The sequence below is a fragment of the Lates calcarifer genome, linkage group LG13 (assembly GCF_001640805.2).
Source record: "Lates calcarifer isolate ASB-BC8 linkage group LG13, TLL_Latcal_v3, whole genome shotgun sequence".
NCBI lineage: Eukaryota > Metazoa > Chordata > Actinopteri > Centropomidae > Lates > Lates calcarifer.
The window spans coordinates 16,618,208-16,637,845 of record NC_066845.1 but is presented as its reverse complement, the minus strand read 5'-3'; the positions used below and the strand labels follow the sequence as shown (position 1 = coordinate 16,637,845).

The following is a 19,638-nucleotide window of genomic DNA, read 5'->3' as shown; positions in this document are numbered from 1 at the left end:
ACAGGCAATGTCAGTCAAAAACTGTATAAGGAGTACTTTTGCAAGTATTCCACTAACAGGCCTGATGTCTCTTTACCCCCCCCCAGCATGGCCATGACTTGCCAGCCTGGCTGATAGAGGAAGGAACAGCCTCATGCTATTGTCGCTCACTGGCACTGTTCCTTGTGGGCTTATGGGCAGTGGACCAATGTCCATTCTCACCAACAGGCATACTGTTACTTTGCAAGGTCACGCCTGTTATCCCCAGATAAACAAAGACGGGTGGAAGACAGGGAGAAACAAAGCTTTCTGCCGCCCATCAGTGGTGGTGCTGGCATCGACAATGACAACATGACTTGGCTGTCCCCGTTGATAAAGGCATACCAGCACACAGCTGGGGAAGCAACATCCTCGACAAGCCATGGCATTAGTTGAATGCTGTACCTCTGTCACTCAAAATAAGAGGGGAGCAGGGATAATTAGAGTGGCCACACTGGTGTGTGGGATGACTCCAAGTCCAACCTCAACGTTTTTCCAGAAGTAATTACTGCAGGTAGGCTGATAGCTGCTCTATCAATTGATGGATTTCAACAGTTGCAGAGTAGCACTGCACAGCAGCATTGGCAGAGGTGCTGCTAGTGATGAGGCCCCAGGGGAGAGGTCTGACCTCTAGACAGCTCTAATAATGTTCTGTCCTACTGACGACCAAGAGGCGCAATGGCAGGCCACCTTAAGCAAGTCGTAATGACAAGCTGTATTGCACAGGTCAGCCATTTTGTTATCAGCCAAGAACTGTCAGCAGGACTGAAGTCAGGAAGAGACAGGTGGAATGGTGTTCAGTCACACATCTCATCATTATCTTATCTGAGGCTGCCTTGACTGAAATCGAATACATCACCTGGAATAAAGGCCATTTGTTAAACCAAGCTAATGCAGAAAAGGTGGACAAAGGACCCTGATCTTGAGCATTCATGTGATGCCAACAGGAAAATCTAGAAGCGCAACACTATAGTTAGAGAGTGAAAAATTATAAATTAAACTTGGACTCACTCAAATTAAAAGTTGCACCATGACGTATGCCTGATTTTGCCTGACTATGCCTGACTTACAGCAGCACAGCAGATAACACAAAATACTTAATTGTGCTCCATCTGAGTAAGCTCTCTGTTTATTTCTTTATTGTACATAACCCCAGAAAAAAACAGTTTTTGCTTGTAGATTAAAAACATTTGTAAAATAAGAGAGCAGAGGACACTGTCACAAAGCCCTGTAACTGCCAGATGCATGTGGTACTATACCTCTGACTGGGGGCCATGATGGGTACCCTCCATCCTTTGATCTGGCTGAGCTCCGTGTCTGACACCTCAATCTGGAGGGGGAGTCGAGGGATCCACACGGTGAGCTCCAGCTGAGCGCTCAGGTATCCGTAGGTGAAGTTCACCATCATCTTCACCTTGCCCTTCATCTCCTTGCCATTCACGAAAACGTAGTCACACCTGTCTGACACCTGCGTGGGAGGAGAGGGGAGGATTAAGATGGAGAGCATTTAAGTTGAGCTCTTCTGCCGGTTGCACTAGATGACAACACAGTGAATTACACAGTGCAATATACTTTACAGTGTACACTGTAGGCCAGGCCCTCCAAGATGATTATAAGGCTTTACACTCCTGAGCTCTCTACTGATACAGTATTCCTGTAACTACTGTGAACAAGATGAAAGCTTCTCTATCCGCTCCACACTCAGGAAAAGAGGGAGGAGGGCAGCAAGGACATCTTTGAACCTGAGGGAAAACAGGTTGTGGTCTGCTCTTCTATTATAGTTCAGCGTACAGCTTAGAGAAGAACCAACAGATGGAAACTAGTAAGAGCAGAGCAGTTGTCTCTTGATAAAAATGACCAAACTCAAAGCCATCTGTTTCATAAATTGCTTTAGAAAAGGAATGAGTGGGCCAATTTTGTATTTGACTCACTCTCCTTGAAGACCCCGATGCTTCTTCTTCTTTTTTGTTTTTTCTTTTTTTTTTTTATACTTGTACCAGTGTTTGACTAATATCCAGAACCCCCCCACACACTTCAAATACACAACATATGCAAACAGACAGAAAGCCAAGAGGGGATACCCAGCAGACGCACACTCACACACACACAGAGAGGTAATTAATCAGTATGTCTTACAAACGGATACACAATTTTTTCTGGGCATTTTGTGAATCTTGTTGATTCCAACAGCACACAGCCATGGCTAGAAACAGATGGAATTAGATGGTCTGGGGACATATCTTTTTTCTACTTCCAAGTTATTTCTCCACAGCGAGATAAAACCATAAACAGCCATTCATCATGAGGCTGCGGCAGAATATCATCTGTGACTATGAAAAAACTCTGTGTGTGACAGATTCTGTAGCTTTATGTGAGCCCCCTCCACTTCACATCACCTCTAGGGTGAAGCCAGCAGGAGAGTTTCTGTGGAAAATAAATTTGGTTGACATGAAAATAAAAGCAGATTTTTGCAGATTTCCTAAATTGGCTTTACACTCAGTACTGTGTGTGAGCTTGCTGGCTGAACTATAGGAGCTTCTGGCAAAGTCTTCCTCAAAACAGTCATGAAAGATCTTCCAGTTAATCCCCTCTGTTTACACCCAAATGGACAACAGCCGAATATCCCCGGAAATTAGATCCATATTGGATGATTTTGCATCTCATGGAGTTGGCGTTCTGCTAAAGATATATAATTATAATTTGTCTTATTACTGACTGTAACCATAATTCTCCCCTAATCTTAACCAAGTATTTTAGTTGCCAAACCCTAACTACACCTTAACCATAATTAATTTTCCTTAACTGTAATCTTTTCTTTTGTAGTGGTGTAACAATTACTCTGATCATTTATTTAAGTAACAGAGGGGCAAAAACCAAAAAAGATTTGGTACTAATGATCCAATCTTTAACAGTAATGTGTATTTATAAGTTTATCTATGTTGTCTAAATATAAAATATTAATATGCAAGGTAAATAATAACTACAGCTGTAAAGTAAATATAGTGGTGTGAATTGTAGATTAGAAGCTAAAAGTAATGTAAGGTAGAGCTACAAAATACTGAATAAGTAAAATGGAAGTACCTCAAAACTGCACTTAAATACACTACAATCCACCAGTGTTTGTAACCTTAACCATAATATAGTATGCATAAACAGATTGGTAGTGCTGAAAATCAAAATTGTCACAAAATGTATTCAGCAGTAGTCAGCTGTATGCACACTGCCACCTTGAGGCAATTCTCATTCTCTTTTTTTTTTCCCTCCTTTTTTCGGTTTGGAGTGGAGTTGGCCATTTTTTAAAAGGCACAAAAACAGTTAACAAAAGCAGTGGACTTTATACACCAGCCTGAGACATAGACAAGAATCTCTAAAAACCTCTGTAAGAAAGCTGAAAAGCCTGCTGCAGGGCATCCTTCAAGGCTACAGCCAACCATCAGAGGACTGCACAAGCCCTGCATTCTCAAGTGGACACATACAGGATCAATGGATATTTGCTCTATGTTATTAGCCAATAAAGAGAACATTCATAGTAGTACCTTGCTCACACACTAGTGCTGCACGACACTGAAATGTAACAGGGACTGACAGAGTTGCTTAATGAAGCTTTTGAACATTTCTACAAGGGCGGCGGCGCTCCCCTGGCTACAGTCTGTCATGGAGCAGATTGGGCTCCGTCAGGGCTCCCAGTGTGAGAGTGTGTTTGAACTGATAAAGATGTCAGCGGAGTCCCTGCTCCTTATCAGCCCTCATTGTTCGGCTCTTTTCTCTCTCACTACACTCAGTCTGGTGAGACTGAAGTGCCTTTGACAACCTCTTTGCCTCAGACTTTTCACACAAGTCATTGCTCGGCAACCTATCCACACAAGCATTGGGTTGTGGGCTATATGACACCTGGGCTCCATGCGAGGCTCACCGACCATATGTAAGTGTGATATGAATAATCAATAAAATGGATGCTGCTGACAAATATGTTTATCCTTGCAGTCTTATTTTTCTCCCCTTCATTAAAAAACTGTATTACCTTTATTTGTAGTAGAAGAAGTATGTGTAAATGAGTGTGGGATTCATTAACATAAAGCTCTGCTACAGTATGTCCCATGACAGGGAAATGAACTGCCTACTAGCATTTCTTCAATCTATTCCCAAACAATCTAAGCAGAAACAATTACGAAAAACATGGCAACTGACATCCAGCCATCCCAATGCATTACACTGATGTGCTTACACCTTCCAGCTGTGCTGTATTATTGGCCAACATGGCTCCAAATCAATATTTTAACATATAAAGACACCCCCACTTAATCAGCAACCCCTTTAACCCCCTCATACACCCTCCCAGCAGACGAGTGTTGTGACTGAGGTGGGACCATCTCTGAGAAATACACACTCACCGTCATTCTGATTCACAAAGTATCATAAATGTCCAGGAGGATCCACTGCCACATTAATCAGACACATTAGGCAGCTAACGGGAGAATACTTACAGAGGACATTAAGGCTGTCTCTGGATCTAGCCAAGGAAATTAACAACTCACCAGACAGATACAATCCACGGCAGATATGAGCGATGGGAGTAGGGAGCATGAAGGTGGGGTGAGCCTGTCTCTGGCTTGTATACAGAGTTGGCTTGACAGAAGCAATTAAGCTGCTCAGACTCCTCTGCATAAGCTACACCACTCACTTCAACACAAGGTGGTATGTACATTCTAATGGCCCTGTTTCATGATAGCAGTGGATATAAGAACACACTCATAGCATGACCTTGATGGCTAACATGGAAATAGAAAACGTTTTTAAAACTCATGATTACACAGCAATGGACTGTGTTTGTGTTGGTGTTTTAATTGTTCTTTTCTATGTGAGTAAATGAAATACATAATACAAACACTCCGTAAATTTAATTTAAATAAATAAATAAATAAATGGGAGACAAAGATAAATTCTGAAACATTTGTTCAGTGCCAGAATATGGAAATATGAATTACCCAGGGGATGTTCTCATTGTCACTGCCTGAATTACAGAAATAAGCAAAATTCAAAGCAAAACGATACATTTAAAACTCATGTTTAACTCACATCATTTTAACCTACAGTAGACAATTTTATGGCCACCTGGGGGTCACCCCAAAAATTGACACTTTTACACAATTTACACTTGCAGCAGATACACAGGAACAGTGGCTCTTCATTTGGAGTTGTGCCTGGCTACCTGCTGAATGCCAAGTCAAATATTCAGTCAACATTCAACATTTTGGTTTATGCCAAATCCAGAGAGAAATATCATTCTTTTTAGCTGTTAGCTAGTAGCTAACTTTTTCTGTTTGCTGTTAGGTGTTGCTGAAAACCGGTTGTCTGATGCTGCTCAAGATGATACTATGAGAACAGTAAAGTTTGGGGTCATTTAACCAAAAATAATGAGCTGAAAGATGCTAAAAGACTCTGAAGGGAACTGTATCCCAAGTCGTATTAATTCTTCTTAGGATTGTAGTGTAGTCTTTCACATACATACAAGTAGTGATATGAGCCATGGTTAATATGTCCTTAAAAATGTTCCTATTGTATGTGAAGCTGTACAATAAGAAGAGGTTCTACTGTCCTTCCACACATACTATAACACACTGGCGTGCACTCACAACAAACACAGCCAATACAGCAAACCAGGCCATATACATATCAACTGCTAAAAATACAAATCCAGAAAAAGCAACATGTCCATGCAAAATAATGAAGGCAGGGCCTTATTTCTGCCTACGCATGTCAGCCAAAATTTGTTTAAGCAAGACAAATCTCCAAAGAGGTTTAAAGAAAAAACATGTGACCTGAGGTATTTCTTGCAAATTCACTGCAATTACAGGGCCACAAGTGAGCAGAAGCATCATTTAATGTGCACAGTGATTCATAATTCAGGTTTAATGTCACTCTGTGTTTACTTATCACTAATTCCCTAGGTCGAAATTAGATAAATTAGTCATGTTTACATACATGATCGTAGGCTATGATTAGAAGGAAATCTTCCCTGAGTGAGCAGCAGTGAGCACAATGTACAAATGCTCTGAACTCCAGATCTCAGCAGCAGAGCTGTGGCTTGTTTTCTTAAAAAAAAAAAAAAAACATCTTTGACTGCAACTTAATTTCCCTCTGGAACTCACTTAACCATCCCTAACTCACACATCAGATATGATAAAGTAGATCTATGTGGCAAAATATCCTCCCCTTCTTTAGTTTTTGATTTCATTTCATTATCGGTCTTTAGTGTACATTACTTGAATTTGATTTGCTGCATCCTGCTATCCTCTCTGATCTTGACAGGTTCAAACAGGAAACAGGAAACATGATTGGAGGCGGCCCTTGACACAGCAGGGTGCTGTTTCTAGATACTGAGCAACATCTGAGACCACAGACACTGGCTTTTCATTGAGTCCCTCTATAGATTATTAAGGAGTCACTGGGATTCTGGCAGAGAGCGACTTCTTTTTTTTTTCTTTTCTTTTTTTTGGAGAGCAAAGCCATTGAAACCAGTGCTCAACTTTATAACACTGTTAAGGGACTTTTTTATTCTGTTGTGCCTGTGCCCCAGGTTTGAAAGGGGCTCATAAAATAAAGGAAAACTTGAGCAACCTGTCAGCCCTCGCTGCATATCAAACACACACTTTGATGTTGTTTGCTGGTGTTTGTTTATCCTTTCTGGAGGATTTATATAGATGTGCTAAATATAGAAAACTCTCTTATCTGTCACATTTTTAATATTTACATTATTGATTTCACATGGACTTTAGTGCAATGTCTGTAATGCTTGACAATACCTGCACAGAGTGTCAGTCATTAAATGCATATTTGTAGTTAATCCTCTTTCTGTGTGATCTAGTGTTTACTTGGTATTGTATTTCAGTTGCTCTTAGTGTAAATGAACAAAATAATGTACTTATTAGCATTATAATAATCAATTAAATATATTATACAGTTAAATGTTTGCACAATGTGGGTCCTTGTCTTTGACGTACTTTTAACTGCATTGAGATACATTGAGAAAATCCCTTTCCATATTAGACAATTAAAAGAAGGAGCAATTTTGTACTGTCATATCAAAGTAATAATGTGTATATCCATATTTATGTGATCATATTTATGCATAGCTTCACATTGTCACCATGTTACACAATGTTCCTGCTCCTAATATAAAAAAGTGGTTAATTTGTCATTCATTGTACTGACCTTGACTACATCTTCATCTGTAGAGCGACACTTGACTGCGTCGGAGACATCAGTAACAGAGGTGTCTATTCCAATGGTCACCACCTTCACTGGGACAGCAACTGTCTTCCCAGTCAGCACTGCTGTGTTCAAAATCTCAGAGTCCTAGAGACAGGAAGAGGGAGGAAGAGAGAGAGAGAGAGAGAGAGAGCACAGTAAAGGTCAAAGGCCTAAAGGGTCTCAAATGGTATTGAAAATGATCCTAAAGTGGCTCTATACAATCACTGCTCAATTAGTGATTATTTGGTAAACCACTCTCCACAAATTGGAACCACTGCTGGGTAGACAGCTAATGACTGATGACAGTTGGTTAGCTCATTGCTCAGGACAATGTTATAGCAGCTAAAAATCCATTTTTTTGTCATTTAAATTCTTTTTGTACCAGGTCCACTATACTATATAGAATCTAGTTTGAATTCTCTTTCGAGTATTTGATCAGAACTGTTTCTTTTTTTAAAGGTGCAAATGCAGCGTTTTGTTTCCATTAACTTTCGAGTAGCAACTGTTGAATTTGTTAGCTGAGTTGCTATGAAATAAGCCATGATAATTTGGGATTACTCTAATTACTGTGACTATAAATATTAGAATGAATACCCCCACCCCACCCCATCAGCATAACGCTGTGGTTGGTTAGTCACTAAAATTATAGATAGGCAGAGAAAAGATTTGACATTATCATTGACAGGAAACAAATGAAATGCCAACAGAATTAGATTTCATGTGGGAAAATTATTCATGCCCTATTACATGAGTATTTTTTTTTTCAGTGAGTCATTTCCTTCTCTACTCAGACACAACAGTAACATAACATAATCTGTTGCCAGGGTTGTTCCAGCTTTTATGCATGTTGTCTTGGATCCACAGCAAACTGAAGGCTCTCTTTGCAGCCTCTGTGGTGGTTGTGATTACCCCTCTCTTGTGCATGTGTAATTGCCTAGTAAGAGTACTGCCAGGAGATGTCTCAAACTCTTTTTCTTCCTTGTATGGAATACATAGTGAATGCCACTTGTACCTTCAGTCATATGCTCAAACCTTATGTTTTGAAGAATTCCTCTCCCTGGCTACAGTGAGGTTGGATGGGCTAAAGAGGATTTTATTGATAAGGGGCTTTTCTGTCAGCCATACAAAGTGCAGCAAACAAAATAAAACTATGGGAATAAAGTAAAGCAATAACAAAACAATGATCAATGCTATGAAAAGAATCCAGGGGAAATACTGCCCTACAAAGTGAAATTGGAAAAAAAAAAAAAAAGTTTTTAAGCTCTTAACAAAATACTGAACTTTCCATTTGGATATAATGCATCCATCCATCAGCTATACCGCTTATCCTACGAGGGTCATGGGGGGCTGGAGCCAATCCCAGCTGACATTAGGTGAGAGGCGGGGTATACCCTGGACAGATCAGCAGTCTATCACAGGGCTGACATTTAGAGACAGACAACACATTCACTCTCATATTCACACTTACAGGAAATTTAAAGTTACCTATCAACCTAACCTGTATGTCTTTGGACAGTACCTGGAGGAAACCCATGCAGACTTGGGGAGAACCTGCAAGCTCCACACGGAAAAGCCCCAGCCAAACCAGAGTTCGAACTCAGAAGCTTCTTGCTGTGAGGCACCACAGACACTGCACCACTATGCTGCCCGCACTGTGTTTTTCTCTCTTGTCCACAAAATACTCTTGGTTTAATCTTTTACTCTCGGTGGTTCAGGTATTTCTGTGGTTTGGCTTGGTTTTTGAGCTCTGTTTTTTCACTGACATGCTATAATTTTCATAGGCTAAAGTAAGCATCAGAAAGTCAGGTCTTATCTCAGTTTTCACCAGATATGTGGTTGCTACATTTTGGCTTTGCAGGGCAAATAATATAGGCTATTCAATGAATTTCATGCAATTCATTGTGGAATTTGACCTGCCAGAACTCTGTCAGGTCCATCTTGTGTAGATTAGTACTTACAGCCCAATCACTTTTAACTAGCCTTTATGTAAAAAGCAAAAATGCTGTAATTTGCCCCTGTACTGTAGTAGACGTACCCTTAGTGAGAGATTTCAGCGGTCTACAGTAGATAGCCCTGGTTCTTTGAATTCAATGGCAGAGCTTCATTACTCTGAACAGAGATCTTAACCTTTTATTACACATTCACACACCACTGTTGTCACAGAAGATAATTGGGGTGAGCTCAGATAAGTTTGAGGTAACTTTTGCTCTCTAGTCACCAATACACATTGGACCGTCTTTCCTGCCTATTCAGCCTAAAGAAATTACACACAATTACACGGATTGCTATGGAACCCTGGGCACCACAGTAAATAGTTGCCATTGAGGTCAAAGTGTACCTCTCAATACTTCTACTGTATGATGAACATAGCCCTCTTGCTACTGGGGAACTGAAATGACTTTAGCTAATTGTACAGCATGACAAAACTCTCCCATTGTAAGTGGTTTTCATTCTGCTCTTGGGATTGTCTTACACAAAAGCCCGGCACTGATTTCTTTAATTTCAATGGGCAGGAAGCCCAAGACACCCTATTTTTCCCTATGCATTGAAGCTTTGCCACCACTAAAGACATTTATGTGTTATTCTATTGAGGTAACAACTATTAGTTATTTCTTTTAACAGAGAACTCAAACTCTGGAGTGATGCCTGTTGAATAAAATGTCACATTCATTTAGAATAATATTACTAAGCCTGACAAGTGCAGACACAATCAATCTACAGTGTCTGACTCAATGTCACCACATTCATGTGCATTCCACAGTCACCAGGGGAAGTAAACAAGATTTGTTCACTGCTCTGATAACTTGCTTTCTAAAGACTTCCCCTGTGTTTGTGAGCTCGAGAATCGGAGTCATTCAAAAAAAGAGAAAAGGAGGATTAAATTTGGTTGAAAGGAGTCTGGTCATTTGTAAGCATCAATTACTGAGACCATTCAGCTTTGGAGTGAAATGATTATTAGTTGAGCCAAGAGATACCAATAAATCACAAAAAACACTTAATCTTCAAATGGATTTTCATTACAATTTTATAGACTGTGACAGTGTTATACAGCAATATAAACCCCCTCTCCCTGTGCCTCTGACTTTGATTCAATTCCCCTTAAAATCGAGGGTGGCTGTAAATTAATTCAGTGTCTTCTGGGATTCCTCCATTTCCAGAGGGTCGTCTATAATACATGATGGGGTAAATGGTTGGGACCCAATGAAAGCAGAGGCTAATGTTAGATTACAGCAGCTGGAGATGACCCAGCAGGTTGAGAGCAGCAGAGAGCAGGGCCTGGCAGTAATAAGCCACAGCGGGATCCTACAGTGATGCATCAGTGGTTCACATACTCTGACACAGACAGCACAATTAAACACAAAATGGAGACCAGTGGTGCACATCAGCAGTGTTACTCAGTTAGCTTACAGTAGTGTGAATGGCGATGCAATGAAATATTGGTCTTTGAAACAGGCAACATTTGTCTATTACCGTACATGATGTAATTTGTTATTATGGCCAGAGATGAAGGACTTTGATATTCAAGATGTTAGTTATCTTGAAGGGGGAAATCATACTAATGCTTACTAACATCTAATGCTTATTCACATCTGTCCTATGTGCATTTATTTCAGTAACAGATGGTTATAGTAGTCCTTGATAACACCCAATATACATTCAGATAAGGTAAATACCAAATTGGAATCATGGAGCCTGAACAGGAGATAGGGGATGCAGATGTGCTGCCTGTTTTCTGTCATCTCCCTATGTATCAAATAATAATCCTATAGGCTTCCTGTCAAATGTAACAAAATTACATATAATGTCAATTGCTGTATAGACTGAGTCTGGTAATGTCCTCATTTGTTTACATTTATCATCCTCTATGTTAAAATTAATGTGGCCATGATTTATGAAGAGATAATCCATGACAAAGCCTGAAGTTATCTGAAAATAAAACACCATGCTGGCACATTATTTTTCATAAACACAAGGGTCGGAACAGAATGGATCATCTCATGCAGCACTGTGGTCACTGACTAATTATCAAAATGTAGAGCAAACTATATTGCTTATTCATTTTTTGGGGCAATATGCTCTTTAAATAAAACATTAGGGACAGTCTTACAGTAGGGACAGTCTTCACCAGGGCCACATTAATGCTGTAGGGATTCCCAAGAGCAAATATGCCTTAAAATTAGAATAAAAAAGATTGCAAAGCACGATTTCGGGTCCCTTGTAGGACTCATATATAAGACAGATCCTCAAGATTATGTAATAATACAGATGTCAAACTAGGGCCCATGTCATTCCAGTTTTGTGTTTTTACTGGTGCATACAGTATTTTTATTTTTTTAAATTATTATTATATTGGGCTTTTCGCCTTTATTTGGATAGGACGGTGGAGAGGAGACAGGAAACTGAGAGAGTGAGAGTAGAGAGAGGGAGAGAGGGAGAGAGAGTAGGGGAATGACATGCAGTAAAGTCTGGCCGGACCAGGAGTCGATCCGGGGACCATGTGGTATGTGCCCCAACTGGCTATAGGAGCATGTGCATACAGTATTTTACCAATGTAGATTACAATTAAATCATACGGTGTGCCTGGAGCCTTTGGGACCCAAGGATTCCAAGGATTTCAGGCCCCATGCCAGGCCAGTTGCTTGCTATGCTCACTTGGTAATCCAGCCAAGTAAATGTAAAAGAAGCTGTGGCCTAATAACACCTGACACAAGCCTATCACCTATAAGCATTGGTTTAGAGGGGTGATGTGGTTGGTAACAGCATAAGAGCTGTGCAGTTATCTGAAAATAATGCACACCCATCCAATCACTTTGGAATACTCTCTAAGGGCCTCCATTGGAGGCAAGGTTAAAAAGGTAAAGGTAAAATTATCTTTCTTTCCTTCACCTCTCTGTGCCTCCCAATTGACAAGCATCCTCCTTTTTGACACTTTTTCTTCGCCAGGGTGTATAAGAAAAAAAAAAGATAGCAATAATAATATTTGGATATCACTTCACATAGAGATGTTCAAAGAACATGAGAGACAACTACACAAATGCACTCCTTATATTTTTAAAGGTGTTTCTATGCATGCAGCATGTGTTGTAGTTCATTTGATTCTCAACTGTTGATGCTAGTGTTTGTGCTTTACTTACAAACCAATCTGCTCCCTCAAGTCTCACAGATAGGAGTCTTTTTGTTCAATAATCTGTGGGAGAACTGCCTGTCTGCTTTATCAAGGATCTCTCTGTTAGCATTCAGCATGCTGCTGTGGCTGGTAATGTGTTCTGGGCCGTAATTTCTGCCTGTGTCTCGGTTGGATCTGAAAATAAGTGAGATTTATGGTGTCAGCCTGAGTGACACAGGCAGCATGAGAAGTAGTGAAGCTGCCTGTCCTGGTGTTGCGATTAGCCTCTGCTTCTACCCAGTGCTAACGCATCCACATTCTGACCCCACCATCCTGGCTACAGATACAAATGAACAGGTCAAGCACAGTGTTGAGTTGGGGATTTTAGGGTCTGCATTATTCATAGTGCAGCAGAGGGAAGAGAGGGTGGTAAACATGGTGTATATGCTTACTGTGGGCACCTATTCTTGTCAGTCTCCCCATTGCTATGGCTGTCTTAAAGCCAACCGGCTGTCCAGATAAACCCAAAAGCACAAGTCAGGGTAGTAAAAACTCTATAAGTCAAAACACCTAATCTGGTGCTTTTACCACCATGATTGATGACTTGTCATTGAGTCCCTTTATGATCTTTCATGTCACTTCAAGAGCAAAAACATTAAAAAACGCCATGAAATATACCAATAGTCAACTAACCTATAGTGAATGAAATATTCATAGTTATGATAAACATTTTCATCCCTTGGTGATAAAATATGTGTACGTGTGAGGAAACTGAAATGATAGTAGGGGGATAGTGAATTATATGCAGTAGACATTAAACGCCACTCAGACAGTGTCCTGAAGCTATTAAGCAGACTAAAAGAGACATGTCCTTTCATCAGCTTCTCTCTCCACATTGTGCGTTGCTCAATGTGGCACTTCCTCCCCTCTATTCCAGTGGGCGTTTAATTGGTTAGAATCGAGAAACATGGAGGAGAGTGGGAATAAAGGCCTTGGTAGCACCATGCAGAGCGATACATCACTGCATGACAGCGCATTGAAGTGGTGGGTTGGTTGTGAAGCCAACACACTGCCTTTTAATGAGGGTCTCTCCCTTGCTCCCTTCTCTTCTCTTCCCACTCTTCCTTCTCCAAGAATCAGCCAGTTCCTCTGCTGTCTTCCCCCTTCTCCTTTTCCTTGTTTTATCCCAGCTGATGGGATGAAGGTGGCTGCAGTGCGTGGAGCACTAAGGCCCATCTCTCCTCGGCAGTCATCCCTCGCTGCCTCCTAAAACACCTCTAACCGCTTTTCAGTAGCAGTGCCCTGTCTGAGGTACATGCCGGTCAGATATCTGATCTTCTCATTACTGTTAGCCATGGCTGGTAGGGAGAAGATTAACTCGATGGCTGCTTTGATAGTGGATCCGCTCCAGAAAGTGTCACTTTAAAAGGAGAGGTAATGAGAGATCATGCTGAGGATCACATTGACACAGTGAACTGGTGCCTCGGATGTCCAGAGCTACTTTAATAGGTATGTCATTCAGTAATTAAGAGACAGTATAGAAAGGGCACTTAATCCCCTGTGAAAATACACAGAAGCAGTCAACCACACAAAAGAGGAAATATGTGAATGAGCTGAATGGTTAGGCGGCTGATTAAAGACAAGTGCAGATGGTGGCCTATGGCATATATTCTTCTGAAAATCCACAATTTCTGAGAACTCTAGTATAATATAGTTTTGTGTGTGTGTGTGTTGCAATTGGTATGCATTTGCAGGCATTCCTAATGGAACTTTTGGCAAAACATACTTCCTTTTATTGGATACAAATATGACCTATCTAGGACTGTTTCATAGTAACCAAGTACAGAGCGTAGCATTGGTTCAGGCAGAACACTGAAGTAACTTTTTAATTAGCTGACTGACATCAGCTGCTTTTTTCATACTTTCATGTTGTACAATGCAGCCATTCTGACCTGAATGTTACTGTTATTCTACTGATTGAGACCCGTGCCAATGTTGTTTGTTGTTGCTGTTGTTTGTGTTTATTAATTGAATAGTTCAACAGTTTGAGAAATATGCTTATTCACTTTCTTGCCAAGAAAAATGTTGCCCAGGATCTGTGTCCTCAGAGTCTCTGTTGGTTGTATGACAATGTAATGTAACAACTGTGATGAAAATAAGTAAGTCACCAGAAGGTCACTGTGACTGTCCAAGAAATAGTCCAGAAAATAATCTCCTGTAAAAGCACAACTTGCCAGCCAGGCTAGCTGTTTTTTCCTTTATGGGAGTAAGCTTGTCAGCAGAATCCCAGTTGCTGCACATATTCTTTAAGGTCCCTGAAATATTAGAGCCTTTTCCAGCTAAATCTAAATGTATTGCCATTTAAATGGCCAGTTCCTTGACATAGGTGTCTCTGACTGAAATGGAAGAATAAAGCATTTTCCCTCTGAATGTCTGACCTGAATTTGACTTCTGACGTTCAAGCCATTGTGACTGTGAAAGCTGCAAGGAAAGAAAACATCAAAAGACAAAACAGTTTGCACTGAGCCTCCCAGACACTTCTCACGGCACCTTAAGTAAAAAGTGTTGCATAAACTTGGACAGAAACTCCTCAGCTTAATGGACTCAGTGGTGGAAAGATTTATACTGTATTGTTGCCCTCACGAACTTCAAAAGAAGGGCAGCCAATGACGTATCAAGAACTCATACTTTTTCATCTGAGCTGCTTGGCTGGATATGTAAAAGCATTCACACAACAGTTCATGGACAGTATTGATGTTTTAGTCACATTGAATTGCTCTCAGCTGTAAATTATTTATGAGTACACATGATTTATGGGTAAACTTTGACTGCAGGGAAGCGTCACAATGACATGCTGCTGACAGCACAAATCCCTCCACAAATATTAATTACATTATGAACTATGCCTGATCCCTTAATCGACATGGCTTGACAATATAATTCATTTTCTACAACGCAAAGGGTCTCTCTGAATTTGAAATTTTATCAGGCATCACTGTCATATTTTTGAAAGAAACATACAGAATGTAAAGGGGGACATTTTCTATGTAAGAGGAAATAGTGTATATGAACTGCAGATATAATACTATGTGCTATATTTATGTATCTTCAGGACATCTCTTGTAAACCTGTGAGTGAGTGAGAGTGCTTAATAAAGCCAGTGCTAACAAAATCCAGCTTCAAAAGAGGAATTATTGAGGATTGGCGCTAGAAGGACAGAGCCACCCTCTGGAGCCCAGTGGCCATGAGCTGCACCTCATGCAGTGAAAAGGAGCTTGTGAATAAAACATGGCTGGATGTGGAAGTACTATATTTTAAGTTTATAGGACGAATCGCCTGCAATTCTCATGAATACCATCCCTGTAATACATCTAGATCAATGGGTCAGGATGGAGGAGCGGGTGTCCCTGGTGAATTTCAACAAGAGTCAGACTCAACTCTGGAAGAACCAAGGTCAGACAGAAGGGACAGAACCAGCTCCCTGCTCACCTGGACATGGGTGAGAGAGCTGCAGGAACTCAGGGGAGGGAGCTGGCATGCGCTTTGACTGATGCTGGCACTGGTATAGCAATGACTTGCTCGTGCCCCTGCTGTTTGCCCATTGAGCGAGGGCCTGGAGGCCAGAAGGCAGGGAAACAACCCTGCCTGCGCCAGTCTGCTCAATTTCAGCCCAATATCTATCACACTCAGGCGATCGATGAAGAGTTCTTCACCAACAGCTAACCATGCCTGTAGGGGGATGACCTCCTGATCTTTGTCTGATTTCTTCACCCGTCTCTGATCGAGATCCATACTGCCAGCTTAGCTTGGCTTAGCTTGGCTTAGCTGCCCTCTGGACAAAGACCTCTCTCAGCAGGCACAAAGGTCAGCTCCACTGTAGAGTCTATTACTGCTAAAAAATACACACATTTCTTTTAAACCTCAGTGGGCTAGGATTAAAGTCAGAATGCATAGAACTGAACCAGAATGTGAAGTGGGATGTTAACAATTATGGGGAGATGTGAGATACGGACGCGTGCAGACCCTGTCACTCCCAGATTGATCTGTCAATCTGGATCTGCCCTTCACTTCATCCCTGCATTTTTTTGCCTTGCTGTACAAACTTTTTTTCACCACTTCTGACAGGGTTAGGAGACCTGAGAGGGCCACAGAGACAGGGATGAAGGTTCACAGCATTCGATTAGAGAAACTAGAATATAAGTGGTTCCACAGGGTACAGGTCTTAAACATTTTCTGTAGGCACAGCAAAATAAACTTTAACGGAAATGCACTGTTTCTTGCATGAATCATACAACGCGCCGTGGGTCATCCTCTGCAAGTTGCAGTGGCACAGGAAACAAGTCATTTGACCTCACTGCTGGAGGAGCATTATGGAAAGGTTAGCTTTCTTAATGGAGAGAGATAATTTTCTGATGTCATGAGCAAGCTCTGCAGAAATAGGCTCTGCAGAAAATGTATTCATCGAAAGGTCTAACCACATACCACAAAGACAAAGAGAGGTTGTGCATTTTAAAAGGTAACAAACCCATCCCACTCACTTTTAGCCTTTCAATTACAAAAGGATTTCAGAGTATACAATCTTCACGGAAAGAATTTGCCATTAAATCTCAACCTGTTAAATAAGTTTCTTTTGAAAGTAACTCGCCGAGTGCAGCAGTGTCATGAAAAGGTACAGTGGTTCACCCACTCACTTCCTTACTTGTTCCATTACATGCAGTCACAGTGAACATGCGTGTCAATTCGTCCAAATAGCTTTCACATCCTGTCATGACAAAGGAAATTAAGGAACATGGAAATGTTAAGCAATACACTGTCGAGGACTCTGATCTGGTGTTCTGGATTAGCTGGGCATTTGTCACAATCTTAATTACCATTACATGTAGTATGCCACATGTGCATACTGCCGCCTCAGCCTCAATTAGTGCTACCACTTCATCATCAGCCTCTAAGCTGTAGTAGATGCTAATGGATTGCTCACTTGGGGTCCATCCATCAGCCCCTTAATGTAAACTGTATGACTCATGCAATGTGAAAATAAAAATGCTATTGTTATGCTGTTCCACGAAAACAGCAGGGGCATGCAACAGAGACTCAAGTGGAACAGAGTGGCTGAAGTTATTAGACCGCAGACATCAGGTACTTTCATGTAAGGTATATAGTACATGCTCTTCTGATGAACAGCTTGCATGATATTTTATGTGCATATGATGCCTTTCTGCAGGATTAGCTGGCATATAAGTGCTTATGTCTGTATGTCTAACTGTGTGTTTGACAAATGGTTCTCCAGATTTTACTTGCCTGGCAGAGAAGATGCGCCATGCAACAGAGGGAATGGAATCGAAGAGAGTAAAATGAAACATTCATTGGAGGATGTTGATAGATGACTTTATCATGGGAGAGCAGAAGTGGCCAGAGAAGGCCGGGGTGATGATGTATTGTTTAACGATACATTGGAGCAGTGCGTGAATACAAACGGCTGCTTTCATTTCTCCTCATCTCTATGGCTACTGAGCTCATGTGAGTGAGCACAGTTTGGTGTCTCGGCTGGAACAGGAAGACTGATGAGTCCAGATATGATGTATGCCCTGTCCTCCTGCTCCCTCTTCATCACCAGGCATCCACAGCATGGGTAATGATGATGAGGGCAGCCCGGACAGGAGCGTATTACTTCACGATGGTAAAAGATAATGGACCAGGCTCCTACTGTGCAGGGGAATCTGCACAGGCATCCAATTACTGCCTTTAAGATCCATCTTTAGATGACCCAAAAAAACACACAGCTCTTTCACACTTTAAGTGAAATGGAAGATGCCAGCACCAGGAGGCGGAGGGTGACATGGGAAGCAATTAATCTACATTGTTAATATATTAATGTATGTTTGTCTGGAGCTAGGAGAGGAAATATAGGGAGAGAAAGGAGGTGGAAAAAAAAAGAGGAGATGATCTTAAAAAGCAGGTGAAGAGAAGACAAGCCAGGACAGGCAAGGAGTACTAGAATCAAGAGAAAGCGTTCTCAGGCTTTTCCTCTCTCTAAACTGACTAAAACTTTTGAGTACTCTTTTCATTTTCTCCTTTTGAAATAATTGCTGCATTTGCAGAACTCCGGCTTCACGGTTTGAAATTGGTGACAAAGTGGTGAGCAGCGCTCTGAGCACTTGCAATGCAGGTGGGTCTGTGACAACACACAGGAGGAGTCCTCTTCAAAGGGAGTGGAAAAAAGAGAACTCATCTTTCAAAACGATGTCGGTGCTTTCCCAGAGGTGTCACCCATGGCAGAGCCCATCGCTTGGCTGGGAAAATGCAATAAAAAGACCTTTTTATAATAATCAATTCCAGCAAGGGCACAGTAATTTCGAACGTGGCATAAATGGGCAGGGAACAGGTCTGAGGAGCCACAGAAGTAATAGGCCACAAATGTGATCAAACCCAAAATAAGCTTCCCATTACTAATAGTCATTAGCTTTATTACATTACAACCTTTAGAGACATGGTCAGTTATGGATCCTCATTCGGTTTATGAGATTATTTCTGGTCAAAAGACAATTACTGCGGCTTTTCCATTGTGACAAAATACAGTCTAACTTATTAGACTAATTAGTGCTAATTACAGATGAAAGGACTTTCTGGAGCAAAACCACAGAGCTGTTGTGTCAACAGATGCCTTCAGCATGCTCTGTGAAGTCTCCCCTCTCAACTTGATTAAAAGATATTGGAGACTTTCCCCATGTGTCTTTCCCTCTATCTCTGAGAACACCCTCCATTTTTTCCTCTTTGTTTCTCCCCTTCTCTTCTCCACAATTATTTTTCCTCTTTCTTTCATCTATAACCTTGATTTAGTGTCAACATCACTGATCACAAAAATGTTTCACAATTGCAAAAAATATAGTAACCATAACAATAGTACCACATAGTACTACATGAGAAAATGCTTTCAGTTCATCTTCAAGAGGAAAAACAGTGGTGTAGCTGACTACAAATGCAGCTACAATCATATTTCTTTCAAAGCTGCATTAAGTGATATTTTTTTTATAGTAATGCTGACTGCCTGTGATGTAATTGCTAATATTCTTGATCCCATAGAGGATCAGCACCACAGTCTGCAGCTTTAGGCAGCTTTTTGTCCTTCTCAGCTCATTATTTTGGCTCTCAGAGACCAAATCTTTTTCTCAGAAGCTTGGAGATGAAACAAGAGGAAAAAGCATTGAATATTTGATGGGCATTCCACCAATGGAGAGGACTCTGACAGGTTGTCAGTGTTGTTC

General features: G+C 41.0%; 1 protein-coding gene across 1 annotated transcript in view; it reads right to left on the bottom strand.

Moving 5' to 3' along the window:
* The window catches only part of si:dkeyp-14d3.1 (transmembrane protein 132C), a 118,594-nt gene that overhangs the window by 9,861 nt on the left and 89,095 nt on the right, over positions 1-19,638 (bottom strand). The window contains exons 5-6 of the mRNA XM_018668927.1: positions 7,231-7,374; positions 1,278-1,486 (exon numbers count right to left, since the gene is read on the bottom strand). Of these exons, the coding sequence (XP_018524443.1) occupies positions 1,278-1,486; positions 7,231-7,374 (353 nt within the window). The remainder of the gene's footprint in view (positions 1-1,277; positions 1,487-7,230; positions 7,375-19,638) is intronic.